Source organism: Nannospalax galili, unplaced genomic scaffold, assembly GCF_000622305.1.
Source record: "Nannospalax galili isolate Female #2095 unplaced genomic scaffold, S.galili_v1.0 scaffold634, whole genome shotgun sequence".
Classification (NCBI taxonomy): Eukaryota; Metazoa; Chordata; class Mammalia; order Rodentia; family Spalacidae; genus Nannospalax; species Nannospalax galili.
In genome coordinates, this window is record NW_008336853.1 from 371,367 (window position 1) to 383,224 (window position 11,858).

General features: G+C 47.7%; 1 protein-coding gene across 1 annotated transcript in view; it reads left to right on the forward strand.

Annotated features, from left to right (window-relative positions):
- Qrich2 (glutamine rich 2) overlaps window positions 1-11,858 on the forward strand; it is a 29,686-nt gene that overhangs the window by 1,383 nt on the left and 16,445 nt on the right. The window contains 5 exon segments of the mRNA XM_029562664.1: window positions 2,062-2,094; window positions 2,233-2,292; window positions 2,707-2,817; window positions 9,522-11,115; window positions 11,626-11,847. Coding sequence (XP_029418524.1) covers window positions 2,062-2,094; window positions 2,233-2,292; window positions 2,707-2,817; window positions 9,522-11,115; window positions 11,626-11,847 — 2,020 coding nt within the window.

The following is an 11,858-nucleotide window of genomic DNA, read 5'->3' on the forward strand; positions in this document are numbered from 1 at the left end:
AATCCCAGCACTCCGGAGGCAGAGGCAGATGGATCTCTGTGAGTTCAAGGCCATCCTAGTCTACATAGTGGGTTCCAGGACAGCTGGGGTGACAGGGAGACCCTGTCTCAAAAAGACCAAAATAAATAAATAAATAAAATAAATAAATAAATAATAATAAGGAAATGAACAAAGAGAATGCTGGAGTGATGCCTCACTGGTTAAAAGCCTGTACTGTTCCAGAGGACCTGACTTTGGTTCCTAGCACCACATCAAGCAGCTCACAACTGCCTGTAAGTCTAGCTCCAGGAGGATCTTACGCTTCCGGCCTCCCTGGGCACCTGCACTCATATGCACATATGTACATACATATACACGTGAATTAATGAATAAAGAATGTATAGGCCATGACGGTTCACACCTCTAATCTCAGCAGCACTTAGGAGGCCGAGACCAGGGGATCTCTGCAAGTTTGAGGCCAGTCTAGGCCACAGTGAATTCCAGACTGGCTTGGGGAGTTGGGGAGAATAAAGAAATCAAGTTGGTCTATATCGAGACCCAAGGATCAGTCCTCGTGAGGGGAGTTGGGATGGAAAGGCAGACACCAGCACCTTGTGGTTACAGACAGAAACCAACGCAGGCTGGGGACAGTTTCACCTGGCCTCGGGTTCTCTTGAGGAAGAAGCTGGTCTGAATGTCTCAGCAATAAGCACCAGGAAACGCAAAGCAGGCCAACTCAAGCCAGTAACTGACAAGGCTCAGCTTCCCACACATTCGACCTGAGGGGTTGAGGGTAGCCCTGGAGGGAAAAGGGCACCAAGAAGAAAGAGGCCCAAAAGAGAAACAGGAAGGAAAGCCTGAGGAGGCCAAGTCCTGAGGGGACCTCTGGCACAGATGCCATCCTGGGCACTACCCCAGGCCAGGGGACCCCAGTACCATCTTGGAGAAGGGTATCTGCTTCTCTTTGTTTTTGATATTTTTTTTAAGCATTCTCCTATAGCCCAGGCTGGCCTTGATCTTACTGTGTAGCCAAGGATGATTTTAACTCCTGATCCAAAGACTGGAATGGCAGGTGTTCAACCACCACACCTGGCACTTTCAAACTTTAAAGTTTGATGGGTTTACTTTGAGTCTGATCTTCAATTCTGGAGGGTTTGGGGTTTTTTTTCCTGTCTTTTTGAGACAGGGTCTCCCTGTATGTCAGCTGGCCTGGAGCTCCCTATATAGACCAGGCTGGCCCTGAACTCATAGAGATCTATCTGCCTGCCTCTGCCTCCAGAGTGCTAGGATTAAAGGCATGCACCACCACGCCCAACTCAATTCTGGAGGTTGTAAGGAGCAACTTAAGTGCTGAAAACTTGCTTGAGTTTTCTTAAGGTTCTTCCTCTTTTTTAAAATATTTTAGGGGACTGGAGAGATGGCTCGGCGGTTAAGAACACTGGTTGTTCTTGCAGAGGACCCAGGTTTGAATCCCAGCACCCACATGGTAGATAACAACATTCCGTAACTCTATTTCCAGGGGACCCCCCAGCCTCTTCTGTCCTCCGCAGGCATTGCACGACACAGGTGCACTTACCTACATGCAATATAGACAATACACACATATGCGTAAAATAAAATTTAAAATTTTTAAAAATTAAATAAAATAATTTATTTTATATATCTTTTTATGTGTATGAGTATATTGCCTGCATGTATGTGGGCGCACCATGTCGTGCAATGCCACAGAGGTCAGAAGAGGGCTTCGGATTCCCCTGGAACTGGAGTTACAGATGGTTCATAGCCGCCATGTGGGTTCTGGGAATTGAACCTGGGTCCTCTGCAAGAGCAGTCAGTGCTCTTAACAGCTGAGCCATCTGTCTCACCCTGAGGGTTTTCCTCTTTACATGGTTGAGACACAAGTGATACTGCAGTATCTGGAACTTGCTCCTAGAGAGGCAACTTACTCCTGCTGCCGTGCTGGAGGCTTTTAGTAGTGGATACTATGAGAGGACCAGCAGTCTCAGGCCTGCATTAACACTCTGCACATTGTACCCATTACTGTTACCATTGCACCCTACATCCTTCCTTCTTGTTGACCAGGAAAAGAACCGGGAGCCTGGTTTTATCTGCCAGGTAAAACCAGGTAGAAACTAGAAACCATCCCTTCACTAAGACCTGTGCACCCACCTCCTTTACTCTTTTTTGGTCTGAAGCAGTGTGGTGTGCACAGGTGGGCTGAGTGATGGTCTGTTTCCAAATTCCCACTTCCAGGAACTCCTTCAGCGCATTAATGACCTTGAGAAGCTCGTCAAAGATCAAGATGAATATCTGGTAATATGAACCAGCTCTGGGGGAAAGAGCCCTGGGGAGTGGGGTGTTTACCCCTAGCCTGGCTTCTCTGTAGGGCCTGTCCCAACTCCCAGCCCTGCCCCCCCCCCGCCACATGTCTGGGTTATTTCTGGGTAGAGGGAGAAATCCTTTCCTTCCCCGCCCAGAAATCCATTTAGGGCCCATGTGGGACAAAGAACCAGCTCCCCAATTTTGGCTGATCACTGGAAGGACAGCGACTCTCCCTGCAGGGGCTGGGGCTGTTGGAAGGACCCACCCAAACCTCTTGGTCCCGATCTATTTCTTAGCCTTTATGGGATTAAACTCGTGTGTGTGCGTGTGTGTGTGTGTGTATGTGTGTGTGCACGCATTCATGCTTACAAATGTGTATGTTTGTGTGTTATCTGTTACTATCAGGATCAATTAAGTCGGAGGATGAATTTTGTTCCGGGTGGAGAAGAAGTCACCATGGTCACCTGGGAAGAGCTAGAACAAGCAATCACTGACGGCTGGAAGGCCTCACGAAAGGTGAACAAACAGGGGTCCTGGGCAGTGGTGTTGGGTGGGATTCCCTAAAATCTTGCTGTTGACCACTGCATCATAGTCTGGTATTTGGAGGTTCATAATCCATTTTATGTGTTCTATATTGTGGATATTTAAAATCCTTTTTCCAAGGTGGCATTCACATGAGTGACAGGATAAATTCCAGGGAATGGAAGCATGCCTTTGTGATTTCGCTTCCTGTAGTTACTGGACATTGTCCCAGCTTAGACCAGCAGCATCACAAACTCCTTAGCTACTCATGGACCAAGGTGACCAGTCCTAGAAATAGCACTCTGGCAAGAGGCCCTTGCTGCCTTTTTGGGTTTTTTTGTTTTTGTTTATTTGTTTTGAGAAAGGTTCTCCCTGTAGCCCCAGCTGGCCTGGAACTTGCTAAGTAGACCAAATGGCCTCCATCTCATAGAGATCCGCCTGCCTCTGCCTCCCAAATGCTGGGATTAAAGTCGTGTGCCACCGCGCCCAGTCCCCCTTTCTGACTTTTTGCACGAGGGTAGGCATGTGCCTGTCCATCTTGAGCTGGTGTACACCCTTTCATCTGAATGATAGCAACCTGGATTATTTTCACATCCTGCCCTCACAGACAGGATTCACTACCCCTTTAGTCCCCAGTGCAATTAGATTCTCCAAGGGGAATCACACAGGTGCCCAGGCCAAAGCCTGACAAAGAATGAAACTTTTAGTGCCCCCAAGGGACCATCTAAGGGAATGGTAGGTATTTCTTGGATCCACCTTGCCAATCTCCAAGACTGTTTGCTGAATTCTATCCCACTCTCAGAGGAAACAAGGAAAAGTTGTAAGAGAAACCTTCAAATAAAGGAGTGCCAAGTGCCCCCACGGTGGGCCTCTACCTCCATGCTTTCTGTTCTCTTGTTTCTTCTTTCTTTCTTTTTTTTTGCCTTTTTTTTTTTTTTGAGACAGGGTCTCCCTATAGCCCCAGCTGACCTGGAACCCACCGTGTAGACCAGACTGGCCTCAAACTCACAGAGATCCTCCTGCCCCTGCCTCCCGAGTGCTGTAGTAAGGGCTTTTTATGCTATACCATTATCATGTTTTTTTTGTTTTTTCAGGGAGGCAGCAGAGAATAGCCACAGACATAAATAAATCTTTAGACACTCATGTATGTTGATTTTGAATGACCAGGTCTTGCTGTGTGGCACAGCCTGGCCTTGAACTGTGCATGTCTCATCTGGGTACTTTGTTCCTCTGCTGCAAGATAGTAAGGATGATAGGATGATGCTCCTCCTCTTCCTCCTCCTTCTTTTTCCTTCTAACTGCCCTGCTGAGCTAAGTGGCACACATCTTTAATCCCAGCACTTGGGAGGCAGAGGCAGGTGAATCTCTGTGAGTTCAGGGCCAGCCTGGTCTACATAGTGTGTTCCAGGCCAGTCAGGGATACATAGTGAGACACTGTCTCAAAAGAAAAGAAAAAAGAAAAGAAAGGAAAAAAGGAGGGAGGGAGGGAGGGAGGAAGGAAGGAAGGAAGGAAGGAAGGAAGGAAGGAAGGAAGGAAGGAAGGAAGGAAGGAAGGAAGGAAAAGACTTGCTGTAATGAGGAAAACCCAACCCCAGAGCTCCAAGCTGTCATCAGTGCTTGCTTGCTGAGTACAGTGAGCACAGTGGTACATACCTGTAACATCAACCAGAGACTGATACAGAAAGATCAAAAGTTAAAGGCCAGGGGCTGGAGCAATACCTCAGCATTAAGAGCACTAACTACTCTTGGAGAGGACCTGGGTTTGAGTCCCAGCACCACATGATGGCTAACAACTGTCCATAACTCCAGTTTCAGGGGATCTGACACCCTCTTCTGACTTCAAGGGCATTGCATGCATGGGTGCACCTATATACACGCAGGCAGAACACTCATACACATAAAATAAAAATAAATTTTAAAAAAATTTTAAAGTTAGAGACTAGCCTGGGCTACAGAGTGAGACCTTGTCTCGAAAGATCCTTGGGGGATCTGGCAAGATGGCTAGTGGGTAAAGGCGCTTGCCACCAAGACTGGTGACCTGAGTTTGATTCCTGGGAGTCACATGATGTAAGTAGAGAACTGACTCCCACAAAGTTGTCCTCTGACTTCCACATATGTGTTAACTCACACACACACATAAATAATAATAAAGTTTAAGAAAAAAGGGGGGCTGGGGATGCTTACCTAGCTGGATTTCATCTTCAGCACTGAAAACAAACAAACAAACAAACAAACAATAAATAAATAAATAAATACTCCCTTCAGTGCTAGAGAGATGGCTCAGTGGTTAGGAGTGCTTACAGCTCTTCCAGAGGACCAGAGTTCAGTTCCCAGCACCAACATCAGGCAGCTCACAGTTGCCGGTAACTCTAGCTCTAGGGGCTCCAATGCCCTCTTCTGACCTCAATGGCACCCACAAACCTGTGAATACCTCACTGGCACCCACAAACAACATATGAATACCCACATGCAAACACATAAATAAAAGTAAAAGTGTTAAAAAAAAAAAACTTCCTTAAAAGCCGGGCGTGGTGGCACACACCTTTAATCTCAGCACTCTGGAGGCAGCAGCAGGTGGATCTCTGAGTTCAAGGTCAGCCTGGTCTACAGAGCAAGCTGCAGGCCAGCTGGAGCTACAGGGAGACCCTGTCTCAGAAAGGAAAAAAAAAAAAAAAAAAAAAAAAACTTCATAAGAGGAGAAACTGCTTTCTCAGCTTCCTGTGGCCAAGGCAGCAAGCACCACCACAGGGACATGTAACTGCAGTGTAACTGAATATCCTCTAGGGACTCCTTTACTAAGACTGAGGTCCTGGAGGGTATGTAGAAATAACATGCCTAAGATATGCCAAGCTTTGGTGGCCTGGCAGGCTAAATAGAAGCAAACACTGAAACTTTATTTTGTAGGCCTCCATTGAGAGACAGGAAGGGGAAAAAAAGTCGTAGCCATTATTGAAGGAGTTTTAAATGGTCAGGGCAAGCTGGGGAAAGAGTCAATAAAATGTTTACTGCACAAACCTGAGAACCCTAGGCCCCCACCACCCACACAAAAGCTGGGTGTCCAGTGTTGCATCCCAGTGTTGGGGAACTGGAAATAGGAAGATCCTTGGGCTTGCGGGTCAGCCTACCTGTAAGTTGAATTGGTGAGTTCCAAGTTCAGGGAAAGCTCTTATCTCAAAAAGAGTAAGGTAGTATCAGCTGTATTGGTGGACACCTTTAGTCCCAGCACTTGGGAGACAGAGGCAGGTGGATCTCAGTGGGATCCAGGCCAGCCTGGTCTACACAGCAAGTTCCAGGCCAGCAGGGGCCACAGGGAGACCCTGTCTCAAAAAACAAAACAAAACACAAAAAGAATAAGGTGGAAAAAGACTGAGGAGGACATCCGGGGTCTGATGTCCACCTCCGGCTTCCACAAGCATGGAAGAAATGGCCAGGAAATGACACTGCTCTTATAATCTTCATGAATCCAAGGACCAACTCTCCGTAGGACCTTGAAGTCAAAACTGGGAGAAAGGGGGCTTGAAGAGATGACTGAGTAGTTAAGAATGCAGGTTGTTCAGGACAGGACTTGGGTTCAGTTCCCAGCACCTATATGGCAGCTAACAACCATCCTTAACTCCAGTTCTAGGGGACCTGATCTCCACGGGCATTGCTCTCATGTGGCACAGTCACATACATGCAAGCAAAACACTCCTACACATAAAGTAAAAATAAATATTTTTAATGTTTTAAAGCGCTGGGAGAAGACAAAGATGGGCCCATAGAGTAGTTGTGAATCTACTCAGGCTAGGATCTGTGAGACAGTAAAATAATAGATCTGTATCAACTGCTTCAAATTCTTGAGCAAAACCATGTAGAATATATTTTGAGACTCTTGGAGACTTTGGGTTCTTTAAACAGTTGTAGTGAGAATTGTGATTTCTGGGGGCTGGAGAGATGGCTCAGCAGTTAAGACCAGTGACTGCTCTTGCAGAGGACCAGGGTTTGGTTCCCAGGACCCACATGGTGGCTAACAACTGTCGATAACTCAAGTTCCAGGGGATCCAATGCCCTCTTCTGACCTCCGTGGGCATTGCATGACACGGGTGCACTTACACACATGCAGGCAATACACTCATAAGCACAAAATAAAAATAATAAATAAGGGGCTGGAGAGATAGCTCAGTGGTTAAGAACACTGGTTGTTCTTGCAGAAGACCCAGATTTGAATCCCAGGACCCACATGGCAGCTAACAATGTCCGTAACTCCAGTCCCAGGGGATCCGATAGCCTCTTCTGTCCTCCGTGGGCATTGCATGACACGGGTGCAATGCACTTACACACATGCAGGCAATACACACATACACATAAAAATAAAAATAATAGCTGGGCGTGGTGGCTCACGCCTTTAATCCCAGCACTTGGAAGGCAGAGGCAGGCAGATCTTTGTGAGTTTGAGCCAGCCCCGGCTTACAAAATGGGTTCCAGGCCAGCTGGGGCTACAGGGAGACCCTGTCTCAAAAAAGACAAAAATAAATAAATAAATATAAAATTTTAAAAATAATAAATAATTTTAAAGGAATTATGATTTCTGAGGCAGGGAATTGGAGGACATGTATGTTTTAGATCTATGCCTATATAATTTTATTACATTTTAGTTATTTTGTATGTCTGTGTTTGGATATGCCACAGTGTGCATGTCAAGATCAGAGGACAGTCTGCAAGAGCTGGTTGTATCCTTCTGCTACGTGGGTCCTGGGGACTGAACATGAGTCATGAGGCTTGGCGGCAGATGTCTTTACTCATCCAGCCATCTTGCCAGCCCCTCAATGAATATTTGAGCCAAGTTGCATTTATCCTAAGTTCCTCCTCCTCTGTTCCTCCATTTGGCATCCTCAGAAAGACCTGGGTCTCATCTGATGTCCTTAATAGGAACTGCACCACCTTTTCTAGAACTCCATTTCCCTACGACCCCTGTCACTGCTGTTTCTATTTTTCTAGGATTTCACAGTATGTGGCCTTAGTCATTGTGGTAAGTTAAGCAATAGACCCCAAAGATGTCCACATCCTAATTTTTTGTGTGTGTGTGTGTTTTTGAGACAGGGTCTCCCTGTAGCCCCAGCTGACCTGGAACTCACTATGTAGACCAGGCTGGCCTTGAACCCACAGAGATCTGTCTGCCTCCTGAGTGCTGGGATTAAAGGCATGCACCACCATACCCACCATACCTGACCTCTTTTTTTAATTTAAAAAAATTGTATTTTTTATTTTATGTGTATGAGTGGTTTTTGGGGGGGGTTGTTGTTGTTTTGGCCTACATGTATGTAAGGGTACCCTTGCCATGCAGTGCCCTCAGAGGTCAGAAGAGGGCGATGGATCCCCTTGAACTGAAGTTATACACAGTTGTTAGCCACCATGTGGGTTCTGAGAATCGAACCTGGGTCCTCTGCAAGAACAGTCAGTGCTCTTAACGGCTGAGCCATCTCTCCAGCCCCACATCCTAATTTCTAAAAACCTCAGTTGTTATCTTTTAATGGCTAAAAGGCCTTTGCAGCTTCGATGAAGTTAAGGATCTTGAGATGGGAGAGTCCCCTAGATCTTGTAGATGAGTCCAATTACTTTATTACAAAGGTTTTTACAAGAGGCAGTGGGGCTGGGAGTGCTTGGTACATGCCTGTAATCCCAACAGATGTGAAGGGGGGGTTACGAGTTCAAGGCCAGCCTATGCTACTAAGAGAAACTGTCTCAAAAAGCCAAACCAAGCTGGGCATGGTGGCACATACCTTAATCCCAATACTCAGGAGCCTGAGGTAGGCAGATCTCTGATCTTTGTGAGCTGGAGGCCAGCCGAGTTCCAGGCCAACTGGGGACTACAGGGAGATCCTATCTCAAAGGAAAAAAAAGCCAAACCAAGATTTGGGACTGTAGCTCGTTTGGTAGAATACTTGCCTAGGGTATATGAAGCCCCTGGGTTTAGTCCCCAGAACTGCATAAATTGGGTACGGAGGTGCACACTTGTAGTCTTAGCACTTGGGAGGTGCTAACTCAGGAGTTCAAGGTCATCCTCAACTAAAACAAACCAACAGGCCTATAATCCCAGCTACTTGGGAGACTGAGGTACAAAGACTGAAACTTCAAGGCTTTTCTAGGCTACAAAGTGAGTTCAAGGCCAGCCTAGGCAAAACATTCATACACATAAACTTTTGTTTTTGTTTGGTTTTTTGAGACAAGTTCTCCCTGTAGCCACAGCTGGCCTATGTAGACTAGGCTTGTCTCGACCTCACAGAAAGCCACCTGCCCCTGCTTCCCAAGTGCTGGGACTAAAGATGTGTACCACCATGCCCGGTTAACATAAAAATTTTTAAAAAGAATTACAGTTATCAGGCATGGTGGGGCACTCCTTTAATCCCAGCACTCGGGAGGCAGAGGCAGGCGGATCTCTGCGAGTTCAAGGCCAGCCTCGTCTACATAGTGAGTTCCAGGCCAGCTGGGGCTACAGGGAGACCCTGTCTCAAAAAGACCCCCCGCCAAAAAAAAGAAAGAAAACTACTTTCTTTATCCCCATCTTGGCTTTGGGAATGAGGGAGCTGTATTTTTTGTTTGTTTTTTGTTTTTTGTTTTTCTGCAAGGGCCTTAAATCATCCCAGATACCCCAGATCTCCTTCTTATCAGCCTGTACAGTATCTTTCATTTGTAACTGATTCTCTTTCTTCTTCAACCAGAGCTCAGAAACATCCATAGGAACACCTGGTAGGCACAGGATGACGTCTTCTATAACATCAAATGACCTCTTTCCAAGTGGAGTCTTTACCAAGCGCACAAGTACTGAGCAGGCTCTGGATTCCACTGGTGGCCCAGAACAGACCATAACAGGACCTGGTGTTGTAGGACACCCCTCTGAAAGAGTCACCAGCAGAGATCAGAGAATATCAAATATTGGATTTCCCAGGAGAGATCAGCACCCACAGGCTCGTGAGCTATCCCAGATCACAGCAGAGACAGATCACCAGAGGACTAGGGAGCCTGTACCTTCAACACATCCCAAAAGAGATGAAAAGCATCCTGGCCCAATTCAGGACTTACCCCCAGCCAGAGATCAGCATGGTGGGGTGCCCATTAGCCAGGGTCAGGTCTACCCAAAGCCAGATCTTCATGAATTAGGAGTACCTGGCATGGATCAGCCAGCATTGGTATATCCTAGCACTTATTTACATACTGTGGTACCCATCAGTACGGGTCAGCTTGGTGTACTGCCACCAGAAATGGATGATCAGGGATTGGTACCACTTGTCATGGACCAGCATGGCATGATGCCAACATTGGGACCTGGCAGGGATCGACAAGGCCTGCAGTCTCCTAGTACAGACCAGCTTGCTACAGTTCCACCGAGCACATATCAGCCTGGCATGATTCTTCCTGACACAGGCCAACAGAGCATGGAACAGCCTGTCATACCTGAAAGTGGTCTGGGACCATGGCCCATGGATCAGCAAGGATTGATGCCAGTTGGCGTGGATCAGCAGGCATTCCCTCCATCTCTTGCAGATTCGTATGGCTTGGTATCACCTGGTTTGATGCAACTTAGTGCAGATCAGCAAGGTTTTGGACAGCCTAGTTTTCAAGCATCTGGTTTTATACAATCTGGCAGAGAATATTATGATTTTATCCCGCCTGGGGCAGATCCATATGGTGTGGCACAGCCTGATGCCTATCAGCCTGGCTTGGTCCAACCTGTTACAGATCAACCTGGTTTGGTGCCACCTGGGGCAGATCGACATGGTTCAGCACAGGCTGGGGCAGGTCGGCGAGTTTCAGTGCAGACTGGGGCAGGTCGGCAAGGTTCAGCACAGCCTGGGACAGATCAGCGTAGTTTGATACAACCTAGTGCAGATTGGGGTGGTTTGGTACAGCCTGGCACAGACCAAGGTTTGGTGTCTCCTGGTGCAGGTCAGCCTGGCTTGGTTCAACCTGATTTGTCACAAATTGGTATAGATCGGCGTGGTTTGGTCCAGGCTGGTGCAAGTCAACAAGGTTTAGTGCAACCTGGCACAGGTCAGCCAGGCAGAGATCAGCATGGCTTGGTACAGCCAGGTGCATATCTGCCTGGTTTGCTGCAACCTGGAATGGATCCCGGTGGATTAGTGCAACCAAGTGAGGTTCAGCATGGGTTGGTGCCCCCTGGTGCATATTACTAGAGTGTGGTACAGCCTGGGGCAGATCAGCATGATTTGGTGCAGCCTGGTACAGATTGGGGTGGTTTGGTGCAACCTGGTGCAATTCAGGATGGTTTAATGCAAACTGGGATGGATCAGCATGGTTTAGCGCAACCTAGTATAACTCCACATAGCTTGGTGCAGCCTGGTGTGGATCAGATTGATATGGTACAACCAGGGGCAGTTCAGCCCAGTGTGGTACAACCAGGTATAGATCAACCTGGCTTAATGCCACCAGATGCAGCTCGGCCTGGCATGGGGCCTCCAGGGGCAGCTCATCCTGGCATGGGGCCACCAGGTGCAGCTCAGCCTGGCTTGATGCCACCAGGTGCAGTTCAGCCTGGCATGGTACCACCACATGCAGCTCAGCCTGGTATGGGGCCACCAGGTGCAGCTCAGCATGCTCTGGCACAACTGGATACAGTTCAGCCTGGTATGGTGCCAGTGGGTGTAGATCAGCGTGGCATGATGCAACCAGGTGCACCTCAGCGTGGCATGGTACATCCGAGTGTAGATCAGCATGGTGTGGTGCAGCTAAGCGTGGGTCAGCAGGACCTGGTGCAGCCTGGGGCATTTCCTAGTGGTTGGGTGCAACCTGATCCATATTCACCAGGTTTGGTCCAGCCTGGTATAGACCAGTATGGTTTGGTTCAGCCAAGAGCTGATCAGTATGGTTTTGTGCAGCCTAGTGCAGATCAATTTGGTTTAGCACAACCAGGTCTAGCACAACATGGTTTACTCCAACCTCAACATGGTTTACTCCAACCTGGCATAGGTCAGCATGTTTTGGCCCAACCTGGTGCAGATGAGAGTGACTTGGCCCAACCTGGAATGGGTCAACATGAT